Source organism: Mauremys reevesii, linkage group 2, assembly GCF_016161935.1.
Source record: "Mauremys reevesii isolate NIE-2019 linkage group 2, ASM1616193v1, whole genome shotgun sequence".
Classification (NCBI taxonomy): Eukaryota; Metazoa; Chordata; order Testudines; family Geoemydidae; genus Mauremys; species Mauremys reevesii.
The window spans coordinates 240,167,425-240,189,785 of NC_052624.1; the positions used below are offsets into that span (position 1 = coordinate 240,167,425).

General features: G+C 42.1%; 1 protein-coding gene across 1 annotated transcript in view; it reads left to right on the forward strand.

Moving 5' to 3' along the window:
• The window catches only part of LOC120399359 (carbonic anhydrase 3-like), a 28,779-nt gene extending 25,991 nt beyond the window's left edge, over positions 1–2,788 (forward strand). The window contains exon 7 of the mRNA XM_039527547.1: positions 1,650–2,788. Coding sequence (XP_039383481.1) covers positions 1,650–1,769 — 120 coding nt within the window. The 3' untranslated portion in view covers positions 1,770–2,788. The remainder of the gene's footprint in view (positions 1–1,649) is intronic.
• The last annotated feature ends 19,573 nt before the right edge of the window (positions 2,789–22,361 follow it).

The following is a 22,361-nucleotide window of genomic DNA, read 5'->3' on the forward strand; positions in this document are numbered from 1 at the left end:
CCATTACCCAATCCACTCTTTGTTACTGTCTTATTTCTACAACATCCTTGGTGTGCATGGAACTTTACAGCAAATGCATATACAAACAGTGTGCGGGGGATGCAGCAGGAGAGGGTTCTTTTCAAAGTAGGGCCCTTTGGGTGCAGAGCCAGAGAACGTTATCAAGTCCTGAAGAGTACTTGGAAAATGCTGCTTGTGGCATCACAAAAAGAGAGGTTAACCCTGGATTTTTAATTTTTTCAGCAAAAAAGAAACAAACTGAAGATCCTGCTTCTAACCCATCCAAAGCATTGCAGGAGGCAGCATCCTACTTAATAATATTGCTGTCACTAGTACTGGGTCTTCCTACTATACCACAGCAGGATATAGTCTGTGCCTCAGCTTGCTACTGAAGCAACGGATTTGTTGGAAAATCCAGCCCTAAGGGCTTCTCACAAAGGACCAAATCCTGACACCTCCCCTGCAACCTCTGAGGACTCTATTGCTGGGACCAAATGGTGCAGTTCTTGTGCTAAAAGGGAGGGGATAGGATTTGGGGTCCCTGCATAAGTGGTCCACACCCCTTGCATGTCACAGAACTCTGCAAACCAGTGCTCCCTGCACCCCATCACATTGAGCCTGGGGGCGAGACTGAGCTGGAGAATACAGGCGTGGAACTGGATCTATCCACTGTATCTGTCTGTCTGTCCATCTATCTCCTCTCCATATTTATAGAGTGTTGCTGTGTTACCTAGGCAATGGATCCCCAGGCCATTTTATCCCATAGATGGTAGCACACTGGCCACGAGGGTTACTGCAGCCACTGTGGCTTTGTGGGTTTAGGGGAAACATTTCTTCTCCCCCAGCCCTAGTGAGAGCCTCAGTGCATAACCCAGTCACTCCAGCGACATTCTGGCTAAAGCACTGTCATCAAAGGTCAGAATTCACGAGCGCAATTTCAAACTGAGCTTTTCATTTTGGTACAGCTACTCACTGTGTATTTCCCTTTTATACTGCAGCAGGCAGATTTCTCATGGAATGGAAAACACATGCCTTTGTTCTCTAAAATAGAATTACATTCCTTCATTGGAACAAAACCGTGGTAAACCACTCTTGCTTTTTCACCAACCTAATAAGAAAGCCGTACATTCTGAACACAGGATACAGTGAGCCATGAGGTCCATGATGGATTTATGTTTCAGATTAAAAATCCAGCTGATGAACTTTTCACTGCCTTTTGAAAATATTAACTAAGTACTCTGCAGGCAAGCTGTCGCCATGATTTCTGTCATCCCTTATACTCTGACCCTGCCTCTCTGATCATGAAGGGTAATTTCCATTGCAGTTCTACAGCACAAGGGGCACACATGGGCTGCCTATCCCTTGCGCATCATAGAGCTCCTCAGGGCAAGGATGTGAGGAGATGGGTCATGAAGAGGCCAGGCATGTTCAGAGGATCCACTGCCATAGAGATTTACTGTGTAAGGATCCCCAGAGGCTATTCCAGCCATTAGGCTGCAGTAGTCTCCATGCATTTGCTCCTGTGACTTTGTAGGGAGATTTCCCCCCCAACACCCAGTGGTTGGCCCAGCTAGTTGGTCTAGGCATTATGTCCTGGATTTGCCCCTAAGTGAATTCCATATTGACATTTTAATTTTGCTTCCTTGCAGATGGCAAAGCTCCGTAGCCTTTCCATCAATGCTGAGACAGAACCTGCTCGCCCCATGGTGGATAACTGGCGCCCTCCTCAGCCTCTGAAGGGAAGGGTGGTGAAAGCCTCTTTCCAATAAAATCTGTACTAAAATTGGGTGTCTTCAAGTGAGGAAATTCCTACATCCCAAAGCCTAGTTAGCTTTGTGCTCTCTACTGCTCTTCCTTTGGAGGCAGATCTGTGTTTCTGATTCTGAAATGCTGAGTAATGAAATGTCGTGGATCAATTAATCTAATGTTGAGAGGTCAAAAATGACTTGAGGCAAACTCTAACCTTAACATGAAAATGTGGAATCTGTGTTTGGATCTCAATAACAACTCTGTTAGCTTTAGCAGTAGTATTTTTATGGATATTTCTAAGGAAGAAAAAATGTATAATTACTAATGGCTAGAAAAGGCATTTTCCCACTATCCTTATGTTCTTCAGTGCTCACCTTTTTCAAGACCATAGAGGTTTCCAACTAACAGAAACAATGTCATCTGAATTTAAAATGGGCAATATGGGTCAAATTCTATTTTCGATTGTACTAATGTAATCCAGTGGGAACTCCTGTGTGTAACTGAGGGCAGAGTTTTGGCCTTTGTATTCATATAGAACTGTGGAGAGTACAGAGACTCACTAAATTCCCATAGATAATTAAAGCAAGTTAAGATTTTAACAAACTGAAAGGTTAATATTGTACAGTTTTATTTTGAAAATTGAAATCAAGATGTTAGATCAAACTAAGAGTATAGAATTTATAGGCCTTCTTGATGGATGAAGGTGGATAGATTCTGTAGAAATCCCTTTAGCATCCTAAGAGTTATTTCACTTCCATTTTTAATACTATAACATTTTCCTTACATGTCTCAAGGCCAAATTTTGCCCTCATGCACATATGTATTTGATCCGGAGGTCACTGACATTTGTGTGCAAGTATCCAAGACCAGAATTTAATTCAATATCTAAAAGCAATTGACTGCTATGTTCTTTTACTTTGCTGTTGGACTTATCTTATGGTAGCAAAAGCAATGAAACAGGACTGCATGACTGCACTTGAAGTAACAGCACCACTTCTGCCTTAGGACAACCAACACTAATAAATACTCTTAAATAAGAGATGCTGGTTTTGGTTTTATTTCTAATGTTGGGTGACAGGGAAATAACAGACACAAATGTAACAGGAATACTTGTCAATGTCTTCCATAATACATCTGGTATGGGTTCACCTGAGCCAGTGGAGCATCTCACAAACAAACTCCTTGTAATTTTACAGCAGTCAAACTGATATTCAATTCAAGGTGGCCACTTGGGCTTTACATTCCACAAAGTAAACAAAAACAGCCTTTGACTGAACAAGCTGGCTTTTGGAGTTAAGCTAGGAAAGATATTTCCTCCAGCTTCAGACAGAATTGGATGAAGTAGCCAGGCCACTTTACAGTGCCATCAGGCATGATTGACTTTTGTCCTCTTCCAGTCCTTCCAGCTGATGGAAGATCAGTTCTCATTGGTTCCCTCCATGGCTGATGCTGTAGGGCCTCCCTAAGCAGTTCCTGGAGGTCTAACTTCTCTGCCATTATTTTCCCCAAAAGGATACTTTCTCCTTTGGGCAGGGCCTCCAGCAGAGGGTAGCAAAAGCCCTTAGAAATGGATGAAGAATGTAATACCCAACCCACTTAGCTATTTGCTTGACCTGGAAGTCATGTTTTTTTGTGACTCCTGATAGCATCTCAAAGATGTGATAGCAGCAAAGTCTCTTTGAAACTGCTGAGCTCCAGTTCATCTGCAAATTTAACACCATCAGTTTAGGACTAAACAAAGACTTGATCTGATACTTAAAGATGTGATACTTCATCAGGGCATCACCAATTGGGCATCACTGATATCATTTGGCGGCCTCTGCTTGCAAGAATATCCTCATTCCTAATAACATTTACTTCTCGTTTGGACATGTACTATACTTGATCCTACCTAACCATACATTCAGAAGTATTCTGCTTGAACTTTTCTGAACTGATCTGGATCATTTCTAATAATGCCATTGTACATGAACTCTAGCTTCCTGCAAGGAAACACAGTTGGGTCACTTTGAAATTTCCTCTTAACCATTACTTCGCCTCTGTACTTTGCAACACACAAACCTGAAAGTTTAAGAATGGAATTAGCAGCTTCATTGCCCTGAAGACATAGAATGATATTCAGTAGTCCTGTGAGGTGAAAGTCAAGTCAGGTAATAGATTCCAATGAGCCTGAAGAAAAGCTGGTTGTTTTGTGCTAATTAAATCTCTTGGAACCAATAGGTCCAGAACTTCCATCATTAGTGCTAATGAAAAATACCTTTTTCTGTCCTCATACCCCATACCTGCAGGGGTAATAGAATAATGCAGGATATAGTTTCACATTGTTAACATCTATTTAGATGCACTATTATACATCTGTGTAGTTGTGCAATTCAATATAACAAGCAAACATTCAACAAAGTTAGGGTGGAACAAGCCAGCATGAGCCAAGAAAGTCTCATAGGAATAACATGAATCTGTCTTTATTTAATTAGTGATACTGTGAAGAAAGGATCATTTGGGGCAGAATAGGTCAATTTGGCAGTGACCTTAATGTCAGGGTCCAAAGAAAGTTGGGATACCATTAGCAGTTGGCTGAAATGTTCACTCCAGTGCACCATGCACTTTGCTTCTGTATTGATTATCTGACCAGAACTGGAGTAGACCATTCTAAGTGAAGGACCTTTCTCATCGGCAGTGAGGTTGCGTGAATGTTTATATAAGTAGAGTATGTCATTCCTGGGAGAAGCTTCCTCAAGTATAATGGCTTCGGCTTCCATTTCAGCTCTGCAGTGGGCATGTATTGCTATATTATGAGCAACATTCATCTTATAATTCATGACCATATAATATCTCAAATGAGCCATGCGACCCTCCTTCCTTTCTTGTATCCTGAGCACTCGACCACTTTGACAATTCTAACATTTTGATTCAACTGAATTTGGCTCAGTCATGCATTTCGCTGTGGCTTTCTGAATGCTGTCACATAACTTGTACACAGTGTTCAATGGATCTCTGAATACACTTAATGTTTATTCATTTGCTGAAAGTAACATCCATGACTTAGTAAGATTGTACTTCCTGCCTTTACATGCAGTGGCCTCGTGGGGAAGGGGATCAAAACTGAAACTCTTAACCCCTATCAATAAAAAGTGTTAACCCAACACTGTATAAGGCCACTATGTTTTCTGTTGCAAAGGCAGAAATGCCAAATAAACATACGCTTTCAGTGGTCTATACAAGGACAGCGTATAGCCAGCTATGCTGATCTTCCATTAAAAGATGGATCTGTGGTGCACAGTGCATTCTCTTGTATTTTGACACTCAAATGTAGAGGAACAGCTGTACCCTTGTCAAGTTCACTTGCATTTTGGTAAGAAAAGACTGAGGATATTCAGTTTCAGTTCAAATGAAGCAATTTTTTTTCAGAGTGTTCAGTTCAGCCACCAAACCAAAAATATAAATTATTAGCTCAACTCTAGTTTAGATCCCTCCCATGCACCCTCTTCATCTGCACTCCAAACCCTCAGAGCCTCAGCACTGGGATTAAATACAACTAACATACAGTTGGCCCTACAAAGAAATGAACTGTGGGAAGCCACTTTTATGTGCCATTTGGTTGAATTTCACCCTCAGTGCCTGTGTTTTTCAGCATTCAGGGAACATAGCAGAGTTGATCACTAGTTTTGATATTAGCAATGTCTGATCTTATTGAATTTTGAAGTTCATGGACATGAAAAATTATATTCAAAGAGTAGTTATCAATGGTTTGCCGTCAGACTGGAAGGATGTAACTTATGGGGTCCTGCCAGGGTGTACTCTGGATCTGATGCTACTCAGTATTTTTATTAATGGCTTGGATGATGGAGTAGAGAGTACTCTTGTAAAATGTGTGGATGACACCAAGCTGGGAGGGATTTCAAGGGCAGAATTAGAATTCAAAATGATGGTGATAAATTGGTAACTTAATCTGAAAACACGATAAAATTGATAAAACAGAATTGGTCTGAATTCAGTAAGATGAAATTCAATAAAGACAAGTGCAAGGTATCATGCTTAGGCAGGAAAATCAAATGCAGAAATTAAAAACAGGGAACAACTGGCTGTGCACTCATCCTGCAGAAAAAGACTTTGGGGTTATAGTGGGTCACAAGTTGAAAATGAGTCAAAAATGTGATGTGCTTGCAAAAAAGACAAACATCATTCTGGAGTGTATTAAAAGGAGTGTTGTATGTAAGACCTGGGCAGTAATTGTCCCAGTATACTTCACACTGGTGAGGCTTCAGCTGGAGTCCTGTGTTCAGCTATGGGTATCTGTAACAGGGTTCACAACCCGCCCCTCTTCCTGGGGCCCACTTGCTGCCCCAATAAGGCTCAGAGAGGCTTCAGGGTTGTGTAACGCCTGTGTCTTTATTTACATAAGGTTCTCCCACCACCAGTGTCTGTCTATATACAGGCCTTACAGGATTAGTCACCTCCTTTACAGGCAAAGTCAGCCTTCAGCTAGGAGGCCTCCAATTCCCTCCCTCACTAACTTCTCCCTGACTGCCCCCTGCCCCTGCCTTCTGGCCCCCATCCAGCCTTGATAGCCCTTGGCTTGTCAGGCCATCAGGTGTTGCAGATGCTCAGGCCAGCATCAGGCCTTTTCCATCAGCCCCAATCTGCTTCCCCTGATTGGAGCTGACTGGGCAGGGGTTAATTAGCTGCTTTTGCACCAGTAACCTGCTACAGTAGCACATTTTTAGAAAGATGTGAACTGTGATAACGTGTGTACCCCACACAGTCTCTGAAAGTGTTAATGTGGTCCTGAGAGTCAATTATGCTACCTAGCTGCACCTGAAGAGTGGGTCAGGCTTAATTAAAGATGAGTCCCAGCTGGGAGAGGAGCTGGGCGGTTAATTTAAACTGAAGAAGTTTGGAGCAGAAAGGGATTGCAGAGAAGAAATAAAGGCACTGTATAGTCACTCTCTTGGATTAGACCTCTGGGAGGGTCAAGGAGGAAGCTCAGAGGAAAGTAAACCCTGAGATCCTTGCCTGAGTAGTCAAGACTGGCAAACAGATAGGAGAGACACAGAGTATTCACTGGGGTGGAGTATAATCTGTGGGTGTGCCCTGGCAAAGACCTTGGGAGGCATTTAACTGGTGAGTAGAGTAGGAGAAACTAGAGAGAGATGATAGGTCAAGCCCCAGGAGGGCAGAAGTTTATACTTGTTGGTTTGGGATTTTTATTGGGGGATTACAGGAGAGTCCTGGTGCTAAAAGAAGGGTGAACCTAGAGAGGTTGTGGGGGAGAAGGCCTGGGAAAGGTTGGGTAGGAAGAAGACCTGAGGTGTGGCAACAAGAAGTCTGATGGAGTAAACCTCAGTTGCCTGTATTGGCATCCCTGGACAGGAACCCAGCTGAGTGGGAGGGCCTGGGTTCCCCTAGCAACTCCTGGTATGAGGTGTGAGGCCCTGAGTAGGAGACAAGGGTGAGAAAGTCCCGAGAGAAGGGAGTGAAGATCCTGGTGCCCTGAGTTAGGACTGAAGACCCTTTTTTTATAAGGATTTTGGACTCTTATTGGTCTTTGTGACCCCAAAAGTGGTGATATTGAACTGTGACCTGGATGGAGGCTGAGTTACAGGAAAAGAGACAACCACTGGGTCAGAGTAGCAGTCAGCAGGGTGTGTCATATGGGAAGAGAGCCTGCCATGCCACACCAAGCCACAAGGGAGCACATCAGAGGTGAGTGCACTTTTTTACATGAACAAATTGGAGAGAGTTCAGAGGAGAAGAACAAAAACGATAAAAGGTTTAGAGAACCTATGACAACAAGTAAAACAAAAAAAATCAGGCATGTTTAGTCCTGAGATACGAAGACTGAGTAGGGAACCTGATAAGAGTCTTCAAATACATTAAGGCCTGTTATAAAGATGGTGGTCCTGCAAACATAGGACAAGAAGTAATGGCCTTAATGTGCAGCAAGGAGATTTAGGTTAGATATTAAGAAAAAACTTGCTAATCATAAGGATAGTTAAGCTCTGGAATGGGTTCCCAAAGGAGGTTGTGGATATTCCAGTCATCAGAAGTTTTAAGAACAGGTTAGACAAACATCTGTCATAGATAGTCTAGATTTACTTGGTCCTGTCTCAGTGTGGGAGGATGACCTGTCAAGGTCCCTTCCAGTCCTACATTTTTATGATTCTTTGTGCATAAAGACTGGGAGGAAGCTCCCTGCAAATGGGGAGGTGCATGGATAGGAGGGGTAGCGAGGGGAGGTACCTTAGACTCAGTGGGGGATGAGGGTGGACAGGAGAGTTCTGGGGAATTCCTTCCTGCTCCTGGGCCTGTTCCAGAACCTCCAGGGCCTGTCATCTACTCCTTGGTCTAATTCTGGGCCCTAAGGCAGCCACTCCAACCCCTTTGTGTCCTACTCTCACCCACACACACACACACACACACACACACGGTGTGTGTGGGAGTTTGTCGGGGGGTGGAGCCAACAAAAAAATTTCTATTGTGGGGGTGCTAGCCTTCTCCCCAAAAAAGTTCCTTCTGGTTCTGCTGCCCCTGCTTAAAGGTGCATTTTATAAACTGGAAGAATAAACAAATCCTCACTAGTTGTTAGTTCTAGTCTATTACCAAAACTCAATCTTAACCAGTTTGTGCCAAAAGAAGTTTGACTGGTGCTAGTTGCATACATCTTAAGGAAAGGGATAAACTTTGTTTTGCTGACTTGCAAATGATGATGTTAATTTACTCTGAGCGCAGCAGATGGCATGAATATACTGTCCATTGAATTCAGTGGGGCTATTCATGTGTATAAAGTCACTCATGTGCAGGAACATTTGCATAATTAGGGTTCATAACCAGGAATAAGCTATACTTTCATTCTGCTGTTCTGTACCACAGAGTTAAGATTTGATTTCCTCTTTTCCAGTTTTATCCCTAACACTTCTTACAATGCACCGGTCTCTTTTTTTGGTTATTGCGTTTCTCATGTGATGTTGAGTGTATGAACTGATTCTACCACTTCCCTTTAAAAAGGATAAGAGTCAGACCTTCTTTTGGATATTTGCTCAGATATGTTGTGTAGCCATTCTAACCTCTGATGTCATTGTAGAGCTCATTATAAGTTATTGCTTTCAGTGCTGTTGAAAGGCTTTAACTCCTGCATCCATATTTAATGATGCCCCGATCTTTGCCAGCTGTTAGTATCTGCAACATAAATCAAAGGTGGGAACCTGTAAATCCAGGGGACTGATCATTCGTGTCATCACAAGCATATTAGATGTGAGAACTGAGATGTGAGCAGGATGGGTTGATTACAATCACTGACTTTAAGCGCAATTTTAATCAGCAAATAGGAAACCATTTATTTAAATATTCTATTGTTTTGTTTAACATTTTTTCTTTATTTTCTTAAAGAAAAGTGGATTACCATTGGTTGGTAACCTTTTAAAGCATGTTGATTTGTAACCTTAACTCTAAATTTCGTACTTAGTGCATTGTCCTGGTCAGCACAATGTAGCAGAGAGACCACATCTATACACATTTATTTAAGCAATTATATACCTTTACATATATTTAGATTCTTAATTCATTTTAGTATGTTAGAAAATGGTGAATGATGCATTTCTTATAATATGATTAATATTTATTTGATTTGTGTCAAGCTCTGTGGATAGAATTTAGAATTCAATTAGAAATCCACAAAGAGTATTTTTAATTTTTTAGTTAAATAAAACTACCATAAGTATGTTGGATACAGAAGAAAAATGTTTATAAAACATCTCTTGCAATTAAAAGTAACCAATTTATTAAACAAAAGTATTATCTGGAGTTAGTGAATTTAACTGTTTCTGATCACCAGATCCGTCAAGAATTTAGAACTTGTAGATCTCATCCTCTCACACGTAGTTTTATTTTATTCAGAGATTGGGAGGTGAAAACACACTTTCATGAATTTTTCAACTCACTTATTTTTTTAGATTTTGAATTAACTTGAACTGAACTATCTGAATAAATTGAAATGAGAAATTCTCTATGCACTTGCAGAAGAGGCTACTGCCATCAAAAACTGGCTCTGCACTTCAACAACCTCTGGTTCCAGAGGCTTAGTTAGTGACTTCCACCAGTTCAGTGATTTGACTTTGTTTAAAACATCAGAAACATGTACTGCTTAATACTTCTTTAAAATGTTATTTAAATTATATTACGTCTTAAACATATAATCTAACAGAGTTGTAGTAATTTCAAAATTAATTTTAAATAGGTTTATTTTTAAAACCAAATGTATTTAATTTAAATTTAAAAAATCTTATTTAAAAACAATCAAGCTTTATCCATTCTGGCCCTGATGCCGTGTATAGAAAGGAATTGGTGCTTACCCACTAGATCCTGACACTGCACTTTTTGCCCAACCTAGTCCTCACTACTGTTAATGCGGCTTGGGGTGATCAGGCAATAGGGGATCTGATTCCCCATCTGGTTAGAACTGCTACACAACTGTTACAAAAGTCATGGAAACAAAGTAGAAACTAGAAGATGTTCCTGTCTCTCCTTGTCTAGCCTAAATGTTAGATTTCAGAGTGGTAGCCGTGTTAGTCTGTATCAGCAAAAACAAAAAGGAGTCCTTGTGACACCTTAGAGACTAAGGGTATGTCCATACTTATGGCCGGGTTGACGGGTAGCGTTCGACTTCTTGGAGTTCGAACTATCGCGTCTAATCTAGACGCGATAGTTCAAACTCCGAACGCGCTCCCGTCGACTCCGGAACTCCACCACCGCGAACGGCGGTGGTGGAGTTGACGGGGGAGCCGCGGACTTCGATCCCGCGGCGTCTGGACAGGTAAGAAGTTCGAACTAAGGTAGTTCGACTTCAGCTACGCTATTCGCGTAGCTGAAGTAGCGTACCTTAGTTCGACCCCCCCACCCTAGTGTAGACCAGACCTAACAAATTTATCTGGGCATAAGCTTTCATGGGCTAAAACCCACTTCATCAGATGCATTTATACCTGCCTATTGTATTTTCCACTCCATGCAACTCCCATCTTTTCGTGTGCTGTCTTACCAAGTGGGGGGTCAGAGATAACGAGCCAATTCAATTAAGGTTGAAGTGGCCTATTCACAACAGTTCACAAGAAGGGGTGAATACCACGCCCTCCTTACAGACAGCCCCCAAACCTGAAGCAAATACTCACCAGCAACTACACACCACACAACAAAAACACTAACCCCGGAACCAATCACTGCAACAAACCCCGTTGCCAACTCTGTCCTCATCTCTATTCAAGGGACACCATCATAGGACCTAACCACATCAGCCGCACCATCAGGGACTCGTTCACCTGCACATCTACCAATGTGATACATGCCATCCTGTGCCAGCAATGCCCTTCTGCCATGTACATTGGCCAAACTGGACAGTCTCTACGCAAAAGAATAAATGGACACAAATCAGACATCAAGAATTATAACATTAAAAAATCAGTAGGAGGGCACTTCAATCTCACTGGACACTCAATAACAGACTTAAAAGTGGCAATTTTTCAAGAAAAAACTTCAAAAACAGACTCAAACGAGAAACTGCAGAACTGGAATTAATTTGCAAACTAGACACCATCAAATTAGGCCGGAATAAATGCAGGAAGTGGATGGGTCACTACAAAAACTAATTTCCCTCTGCTGATACTCACACATTCTTGTCAGCTGTTTGAAATGGGCCACTTTGATTGCATTGGCCTCATTAGCACTACAAAAGTGATTTTTCCCTTCCAGGGTTTTCACCCGTTCTTGTCAGTTGTTGAGATTAGGCCACTTCCACCCTAATTGAATTGGCTCATTAGCACTGACCTCCCCCCCACACTTGGTAAGGCAACTCCCATCTTTTCGTGTGCTGTGTATTTATACCTACTTACTGTATTTTCCACTCCATGCATCTGATGAAATGGGTTTTAGCCCATGAAAGCTTATGCCCAAATAAATGTGTTAGTCTCTAAGGTGCCACAAGGACTCCTTGTTGTTTTTGTTAAATGTTGGAGACACTTAATTGCAAATGACTGAGACACTCTAGGCTGAATTCTCCAATGGTTTGGGGACAATACCTCATAATTATGCTCAGAACTTTTTAATTATAATTTTGATGGATATATTTTTAAGCAATTGGTTATTTTTGTCACTTATGGTGGGGTCAGACAATAATAATTTAATGGTTGACATTGAGATTCAAAAAGTTAAAGCTTTATAACTGTTAAAACACAAATTGTCAACATCATATGTCAAAATATACAAAGTAAACATCCCTAAATCAAACTAAGTTCTTGAGCAGCATTTGTTTTGCCTAGCTGTACATTTCAATTATTATCAATGGAAATATTTTTTTTTCAGTTTGTGTGTATATGGTGAAATCAATTGTTAAGTTGGTGCTGCTCCCTGTTGGAAGCTGAAGGAAAAAGTGCTGCAATCAGAGCATTTATTTTTGGAGAGAGACATTTAATTTTAAGGACATTGAGGTCAATGGTAATTGGGACAAAATACAACATGGTTTTACAAAAAGGTAGATCGTGCCAAACCAACCAGATCACCTTCTTTGAGAAGGTAACAGATTTTTTTTAGACAAAGGAAAAGAAGTGAATCTAATTTACCTCTATTTCAGTAGGGCATTTGATACAGTTCCACATGGGGAATTATTAGTTACATTGGAAAAGATGGGGATCAATATGAAAATTGAAAGATGGACAAGGAACTGGTTAAAGGAGGTTACTAGTGGAATAAGGAACTGGACAAGGAACTGTCAGGCTGGAAGGAGGTTACTAGTGGAGTTCCTGAGGGATCAGCTTTGGGGCCAATCTTATTTAATCTTTTTATTACTGATCTTGGCACAAAAAGTGGGAGTGTGCTAATAAAGTTTGCAGATGACACAAAGCTGGGAGGTATTGCCAATACAGAGAGGGACCGGGATATCATACAGGAAGATCTGGATGACCTTGTAAACTGGAGTAATAGTAATAGGATGAAATTTAATAGTGAAAAGTGCAAGGTCATATATTTAGGGATTAATAACAAGAATTTTTGTTATAAGCTGGGGACTCATCAGTTGGAAGTAACAGGAGAAGTACCTCGGAGTATTGGTTGATCACAGGATGGCTATGAGCTGCCAATGTGATATGGCCATGAAAAAAACTAATGTGGTCTTGGGAAGCATCAGGTGAGGTATTTCCAGTAGTGATAAGGAGGTGTTAGTACCATTATACAAGGCACTGGTGAGACCTCATCTGGAATACTGTGTGCAGTTCTGGTCTCTCATGTTTAAGAAGGATGAATTCAAATTGAAACAGGTACAGAGAAGGGCTACTGGGATGATCCGAGGAATGGAAAACCTGTCTTATGAAAGGAGACTGAAAGAGCTTGGCTTGTTTAGCCTAACCAAAAGAAGGCTGAGGGGAAATTGCTATCTATAAATAGATCAGAGGGATAAATACCAGGGAGGGAGAGGAATTATTTAAGCTAGTACCAATGTGGACACAAGAACAAATGGATATAAACTGGCCATCAGGAAATTTAGACTTGAAATTAGATGAAGGTTTCCAACCATCAGAGGAGTGAAGTTCTGGAACAGCTTTCCAAGGGGAGCAGTGGGGGCAAAAGACATATCTGGCTTCAAGACTAAGCTTGATAAATTTATGGAGGGGATGGTATGATGGAATAGCCTAATTTTGGCAATTAATTGATCTTTGACTATTAGCAGTAAATATGCCCAATGGCCTATGATGGGATGTTAGATGGGGTGGGATCTGAGTTACTACAGAGAATTCTTTCCTGGGTGTGTGTCTGGTGAGTCTTGCCCACATGCTCAGGGTTTAGCTGATTGCCATATTTGGGGTTGGAAAGGAATTTTCCTCCAGGGCAGATTGGCAGAGGCCCTGGGGAGGTTTTCCCCTTCCTCTGCAGCATGGGGCATGAGTCACTTGCTGGAGGATTCTCTGCACCTTGAAGTCTTTAAACCATGATTTGAGGACTTCAGTAGCTCAGACATAGGTTAGAGGTTTATTACAGGAGTGGGTGGGTGAGATTCTGTGGCCTGCATTGTGCGGGAGATCAGACTAGATGATCCTAATGGTCCCTTCTGACCTTAAAGTCTATGAATCTATAATCCTCTCAGGCTGAGAGTTTTCCAGAGGTGCCAACATTTGAAAGCAATTACTAGGGATTTGGAGGGCAGTGATTGTAGAGATGTTTATGAAAGACTGATCTGGAGATGCTCCCTTATAAGAGACAATGCTGTGAGTGAGGGAATTTGCACGGGTGGCGGGTCACTGTGCCTCCCCAAAGGGCCAAGTGTGGCCCCGCCCTCTGCTTACCACCACTCCCTGCATGCGGCTCCAGTCCTCCAGCCCCCAGTGCTCCAGCTGGGGTTGAGGAGGCTGGGGCTGCATGCCACATGCCTTCCCGGCGCACTGGGAGGTTGCGTCTGTGTGCTGCCCACCTTCCCAGCACTCTGGGGCTGGGGGACCTGTAGCCACCTACCTTCCCGCTCTCCAGAGCTGGGGAGGCGGGTGCCATGCACCATTTGCTCTCCCGGCACTCCTTTAGGGATGGGGGCCTAACCTGGGGCAGGACTGGGCTGGTGGCCTAACCTGGGGGGTATCTGGGCTCTGGTTGGGGGTTGGAATGGGCGGAGCCTCAGGCAGAAGGGGGAGGGGCTTGGGACTAGCCTCCCCCAGCCAGCAGTTCACATGCTGCCCATGGGAATTTGGAGATGTGCCCTGGAGGCAGGGATTGGGAAAACCGCATGGCTGTGTGCAGCAGTTCATGACAGAAGCTCCGCCCTCTGGTCCCCTCCTTCAGTTCCAGCTCTGCCCTGGCCCAAGTTGGCTGGAGCTGGCCAGTTTGCCACAGGGTATTGGGATGGCTGGTGTTGGGCCATGCTGCCTGGCGCACCAGGGCTGGGAGGTGCTGTGGCCATGCTGCCCAGCTGCCTGGCACTGGTGCTGGCAGCTGGGGTGGGAGGGGTGTACTCTGGGCTCCTGCGGGGGATGGGAACGGAAAGGAGGAGGAGGGAAGGGAAGGAGCCTTAGACAGAAGGGGAGGGGCCTGGGGCTAGCCTCCCCCAAGGGCCAGGTCAACTGCAGCCCATAGACCCATACTTACACCTGTCTCCTCAGACACAACCATTCTCCACCCACATTCCACCCCTAGAAAACTGACTGCAGCACTGTTCTGCAAATTAGAGAGCGGTGAATCCTAGAGCAGCCTGCACATCCTTTCTCTCAGCATGAGTTTGTTGCTTCTGCAGTGCAGCTGTGATCCATCCATCACATGTCATATTTGGGAGCAAGTTAATTTATTAAAGGTTTAATTATTTGGGATAAAAATGAACTTGTATAGTGAGTGGACTTCTGCTGACAGCAACTGCAGTCCTTCTGGGTCATTGTTAAGCCAGCATGAATTGTTTGTTTTGGTGAATGTCAGTGAATATACTAGAACAATATTTACATACTGCATTTTAGCTCCAACCTTAACTATGCTAGGGTGAATAACTACTCAGTAACCATGCAATTTTCTATTATAATCCCAGTTGCTATTTTCTCTAAAAATTCTTAATTGAGGATAACTGTTTTAAAGCACATTTTACTGCTCACTTTAGTAGAAGGGCAAAGTAGTTAGGATTGAAATAAGGGATGATTTTATTAGAAGGAAATATAGCAATGTCTTTACTTAATGATGTTAGTTTCTCCTTGAAAGTTGCTTGCTATTTTTCCCAGTGTTCCATGCTCATAGTCCACTAGGAGGAGCCATTTCTTCAATATTCAAATTTTTGATGTCACTTGTAAATAGATGGTCTTGAGATGCAAAAATGAGAGATTCAGAGCTGGTGGGGAGGGGGGTTAATTTTAGCCCTTCTCTAGTAAGTAAAGACACGCTAAGGAAACTGGTTTGATAGTTGAAGATTCATTCTCTGAGTAAGGAACAAATGAAACCCAGACTTTGTAAAATGTTTCCTGTTTCTGTTGTCTGCTACATGTTCATTTGTTGATCATCACTACTAAAGACTCTTATTTTCCTCCATTGAGTCACTACTTCTAATCTAGCATTTGTCAGATGAGATATGTTACCAATAAACTATAACTTCCTTTTTATCAGAAGACAAGACTATTACCACAAGATCTAGTGCATCATCTGTTCTGCACCACCCACATAGTGTCTAAATGGCATAATCAACACCTAGACATAAGATTTATTTCCTTAAGATGTAACTGTGGTGTAACTGAGAAATCTAGATCCTTCTAGAGACTATTTGTCTGAAATGTGGTGATGTATTTCCCCAACTTAGATGAGTTATAGTTAAAAATCAGTACAAGAGCCTATTGTCAATCAAATGCCATAAATGCTTTCCATGGTTCACATTAAAATCAGCATTGGAGAGATTTTGATCTCTCTCTCCCAATACTCTGTGGTTCAGTTCCCATGTACATTTTTCCCCATGTCAGTTCCAGCAACTGGCAACTGCTCAGGGAGTCGGGCAATCTCAGAGAACCAGTTAAAGGTAGCTGCAAGATTTTAGCAAGAAATAAATCGTTTCTCTGCACACACCTTTCTGCTGCACATGCGCAGCACCAGACAAGGAAATGGCAGCTTCGATTTCTACTCCATCTCTGACCAGTTGAAGTCCTGAACTGAGGAGCTGATTGTGCAAGGCGCTGAGCAACCTCTACTCCTATTGACTTCAGTCTGATCAGAGAATGCTCAAATATCACAAAAGGCACTCAACACCTTGCACCAGGCCCTCTGCTTTTATTAGCCTTAATTCAGGCTGACTCCCATTGACTTCAACACCAGTCTGCTTACATGAGGACTGAGTGAAAGCTGAGTAAGGACGTCAAGATTTGCCACAGTACATTCATCCTTTGGTCCCTTTCTCCGACTGTGCATAATGACCTTAGTTCAGTCCAATTCATTCTTAGTTGTTTCAATCTATTTGCATATTAATCCTGGTTAAAAGAAACTGCCAGGATAGCTTGGAGAACTCCTGTGTATTATGTATTAGAGACTTTGTGAATTTTCCTTGAAGCGAGGCAAGAAAGCTACCAAACTTGGAAAGTGTTCATCATCACTGCATAGTAGGCTGTTGCCAAGGGTTGCACCAACTGAGAAAGTCACCGGGAATAATCATTTTAGGATCACTCATAAATGGAGTGGTTGCAGAGGTTTCAGCTACACAGATGTTGGCACAAAGGTGGTACAGTGAAGCTTGGAATTCTCCTGACTCTGAAAGAATCTGCATAGTGCAAGAGGGAGCATGCTAGATAAAGAAGTCTCTGCAGCACAATACAAACCTGTAGATTTGTTTTCAACAGTTGCATCCCAGACAGGACATTAAGATAACTAACTTCCTTCCTGTGTTGTAAGTGGTGCTTCCAAATGCTTTCTGACATGGTCAATTGTGGTATGGAGCAGGGGTGGGGGTGGGGGAAGGAGAGACAAATCTGAAATTCAGATAGTGAGGTCAGGTTCAAACTAACATGATAAACTAGAGATGCTGTTTGTTAGGAATTAAGATGTATTGCTGCCATAGCTGTATAATTGTGGTTTGGGGCTGTGTTCACTTATCACCTCATCTCTGCCAACTGCTAGGTAAGGAAGTCATTTCAAAGCTTCCTGCAAATGCGGGATTTTTCTCTCATAGCAAGCACATCAAATGGTAGAGATCCTTATGGTTCCATGAGTTCGAACTTCTGTTTCTGAAATAAACTGCCATCTGTGCACCATAAAGTGTTGCCTGTTACTCACAGAATTTCCCAGTCAAAAGGTTAGAAGGGGACGTTAGTCTCTTGAAAAGACAACTGTGAAAAATTGCCTATTATAAGAAACAAGATGATGATACAGAACTACCTCTGTGCAGTAGTTGCATGCTGCTACATTATTGGCTAAGACACTGAGAGCTAGTGCATGGGTAAGTCTTTGCATATCTGAAATCCCTTATTTCAGAATTTTGCTGTCACCAGGAGGAGAGTATTTGTTACATACCAAGTCTATGGATTCTCAGCTATTCCTTGACATTGACTTCTTGTGCTTAGGGTGATAATCCCATTTGGAATCTCAAAGTTTACTGGGTTTTCTGTCTCAAAACAAGCATAGAAGAACTAAGCTATGACATTACTTGAAAAAAAATTAATAAAAACTAAATCAGTATGAGGCTTTCCAGAGTTTTACACTCCTGTAGAAAGTCACTAAAATGTTTCCTTCTTGTTTATTCAAGTCCTCTGCTAGTTTATACTAGTTTTAAGCAATCTCAGTGAATGATCTTCATACAGAATCAGATTCAAACAGGAAGACAGTGACGTTATAGCAGTGTGTGTAAATATTTGTATATTGTTTGCATGTATTCTTGAAACAACACTTACAATAGAAAAATATTTGTATATCTGTTGCAATGATAGGATTCAACTACATTGCCAGTGATACACTAGGTGTTTCATTTTAATATTGCTAAATATTATCCCTCCCACTGTCCCAAGAGGATTGTTATTTGTATTTGTAGCCCTTTTGCCAGGTGGAGCCAGCAGCAACCAGGTTCAGTATCTAGGGGTTCCTTTTCAGCAATACAACACAAAACTGGCTCGAGCCCCCACTCAGTGACCTGGGACAACTACACACCAGCCCCTGGGTGCCTCTAAGAGGCAATACTTCCCCTCTCACAAGCACAGAGCCTGAGTGTAGCAAAAACTTGTAATAAAAGGAGGGAATTAACTCAGCATTAATTTGGGAAAACACCACAACTAGGGCACATAAACACAAACCATGAGCAAAAGTAAGTTGGGCAGTGTCCTTTTTCCCCTCAGGGTCTTAAGTCCAGCAACCCAAAAGTCACTTTAATGTGCCTGCCCCTTCTCTATACCCAACTCACAGTTGCTGTCCTTGGCCAGTGCAGCCCCAAAGTTCAGAGGTTCATCTGCAGAGTTCACCTCCCACCCTGTGTGGAAAGCATGGGGGTTAAGGAGGCACCTTACATGCTGCACTCGCTCGTCACCCCAACAGCTGATTGCCATGCTTCTGCAGGCCTCTGCCCTGGCCCTCTGCTGGCCCAGCTTCTTTGCTGGCTACTTGCCACACCTCTCTGCCAGCCACCCTGCTGGCCATGCCTCTCCACCAGCCTCCCTGCTGGCCACTTGCCACGCCTCTCTGCCAACAACCCTACTGGTCACACATCTCCACCAGCCACCTTGCTAGCCATTTGCCATGCCTCTCCACCAGCTGCCCACTCACCAAGATGTCTTCAGGGCTCCCCCCCTCCGCCACCAGCTCTGTGATTTTAGCTGCTAGTCAGGGAGCCTCACTCCCAGTGCACACTGGGCAGTCTCTTGCAATAGAGACACTGTTCCAAAGTAGGTCTAATACTTAGACTTAGACATCAGTGATTGCAGCTCTGCCACTTGTAACAAGACTCTCAATTGAGTCTAAATTAGCTTTATTATCCTATGGAGAGAGGATAGGTAAATGGTGTCTAGGACCAGGGGCCTTATACCACCAGGTGCAAATACTTACCCCCACCCTCTTTCAACTCAGTGGGCTTTGGAACCTATGTTCCCTGCCTAGTGAGTGCTGTTCAGTTGAGGGTGAGTCCCTCCATTGGGGTATGCCAGGTACAGTTCTGCTACCCCTGGTTCACACAACAAGGATAACAACCCTTTATTACTTCTGCCCCAATAACAAGGAGACTGGGGATCCAACACCAGCCACAAGTGATCATTTGGGCAAGCAATCCCATCATGCTGAGCACCTAGGCATGGTGGGTGTGTCCATGCAAATGAGATCAGCTTCTGAAGATTTTTCCATAGCTCACCACTAGATGTCAGGGGAGAGCTCATACAGACTCTGCTTACATATTCAATGTGGAAGTTATAAAGAGGCTTGCGGTCATTCTGAGTCACATAATTAATGAAACATCTATTTTACTGGCACTCAACATTTTATGTGAATAAATTTAATGTTAACTTTCTGAGCACTTACGTCAGAGATGATTGACACCTTTAATTTTTATTTGGATTTAATCAGAGCTAGTTGGTGTAACATAGGGATAAAATAAATTTTCAAACTTGGGGTGCCTAAAGTCAGGTTACCAAATAAGTAGGCTTGGAAGGATTAGATTTGTATTGGTAAACTTCAGTTTTACTGTTTACACAAATCAACAAAAATATTTCCATCAACAATCTAAATTTACAGATAGGTAAAGTAAGAAAAATGCTGCTTGAGAATATTAGAGTTCAAATCCAAGGATTTACACTCTTAAATTAGGCTTGTTACAAATGGGCTAGTGAATGAACAGTAAAAACAGGTCTGATTTATTGTTTAAAGGATATTTACTTTGTATATTTTAGACATGATGTTGACAATTTGTGTTTAACAGTTTATAAAGGTTTAACTTTTTGAATCTCAATATCTACTGTCATAAGTAATTGTCCATCCTCCCCTCCAACATAACTTCCCACAACTGTGAAAATTTAAATAGATAAAAATCTAAAATAATGCTTAAAAATAAACATTGATACTTGTTGAAATTGTAAAGAAATTCAATTTCTGCCAAACCTATAAATAAGTGATCCAATATTCAGAGGTGCTGAGTGTCTTAATCTCCTATTAGCAGCTTAGAAGCTTTGAAAATTGTACCCCTTATTCAGGAATGTAACATAGGAGGCTAATTTAGTCACTCCGATTTGAAAAATTTGGATTAGGCTTTTTAAAAATCCAATTCAACAGCGATCTTGGATTCAAAATCAGAAGAGAAAACATCACATTCTGATCACTGGCTTTTTAAGTGTGAACAAGAATGTCACAGAGGCCACAGAATTATCCTTTTTTGTGACTGTATGATGCCAAACTATAGTAGTCTTATGTATGTATTGCAATGTAATTTTATTTTATATACTGTCTTTCTTTCACACAACCTGTATCCCAGAATGATAGAGAGTCCATTTTAAAAACTTAAATTATAAGTTAACAAGTCTTTCCACTGTAAATAACAGCTATGTTAAAAATGAAAGAATTTCAAGTATCTGATTTACTGTTCGCTATTTATGCTCTTTTTTTACTTTTGTTTCTGCAATATGGCCTAGTGGATAGTGTACTGAACTGGGACTCAAGAAACCTGGTTTATATTTCTGGCTCTGAAACTGGTCTGGTGGGTGACCTTGGGCAAGTTTCTTCATCTCTCCATGCTTCAGTTTCCCCTACCTATAAAATGTGCTTTTTAAAATGTTTTGAGATCTACAGATGAAAGTGTTATATAAAATTAGATATTATTTACTATGTTTATAGTTAGTTTCACTCTACGGTTCTTAGAGCTGCAATGTTTGGGGAACAAACACAGCAGGGGAATGTGTATTTGTTAAGAAAACAACTTTTTCTGTTGGAGTCGTGGAAAAAGTGTTATGGTCATAGGTTTTGTATATGCCCACTTTTTAAAAAGTCTAAACTGCAAATTTGGGCCCAAATTCAGTTGGCAGTGTTCCTTGAAATGCAATAGTTAGAGTTTAAAAAAGCGTAACAGAGCTTGAGAGAGTAGAGGTGGGGTAAACAACTTTGGGGTCCTGATCCATGATCAGGGTTTCTAGGTGCTACTGTAATACAAATAATAAGTAACAATAATAACTGTATGTTAGATTAGATTTGAAAGATGCAGTGTTGAGGCAGAGATAGACACATGTTGTTCAGATGGCAAATGATGCAGAGGAGAACGTTTACCAGCAGGGTCAAAATTTTCTGGAGGCCTGGCAAGTGTCAAGCATCTGGTGTGAGACTCATACATTTAGCAGCCCTGTCACAACTATCCACATCTCAACTGCACGCACTTGCATTCAGCAGTTGTCGGAAGGTAGCTGCACCAGCTCCTCATGGCCGCCAGAGGCTATTGTGGTGCCAAACATCAGGCAGTGAGGTGGCTTCTGCTTCCCTTGCTGGCTCAAGGACATGGCAGGTGGGAGGAGGGGCAGTGTGAGAGGTTGGTGAGAAGGTGAAGGGAACAATGAGGGAACTGGCGGGGTTGGGGACAGAGAGGAAAAGAATGTGGGGGCGGCAACGGGGGAGTAAGGTGGAAATTTGGGAGGCTACTGGGAGACAGACAGATAAGAGACTGTCCGAGCCCCTCCCCCAGGTGCTCTCCTCCCCCCATGCATGCACAACACCTCTTCCAGACTCTCCCATGCACCCTCACAGGTCTAGATTAATGAGATTGGAGATCTAGGGCTAATGGTTTTTGGAGGCCCCCTTTTCATGAACATGGTATTAGTGAAAGCAAAAAAGTACCCAGCTTATGTCAATCAACAAATCATTTATAGTACTGGAAAAAACATGAAAAGAAAATTGAAGGCAATGAACAATTTATGTACTGCCTGAATAAACATGCAACATTTCATTTGACACAGTGTTTTATGTTTAAACTGACATCTTGCCAGCTTTAAATGCCACAATTTCTATTATTGTTTTCTCAAATGGTTGCGTCTGCTGTAAATTCCATTCAACTGACATGGTAGCAAGAGCATTAAGCTTAGTTTCTATCGTAGTAGATTGAAGACTATGTAAGGCAAGCTTAGAGAAAGATTACTCTGCTTCACAGTTGGCAATGGGTATACTCAAATACAGTCTCAACACATTGA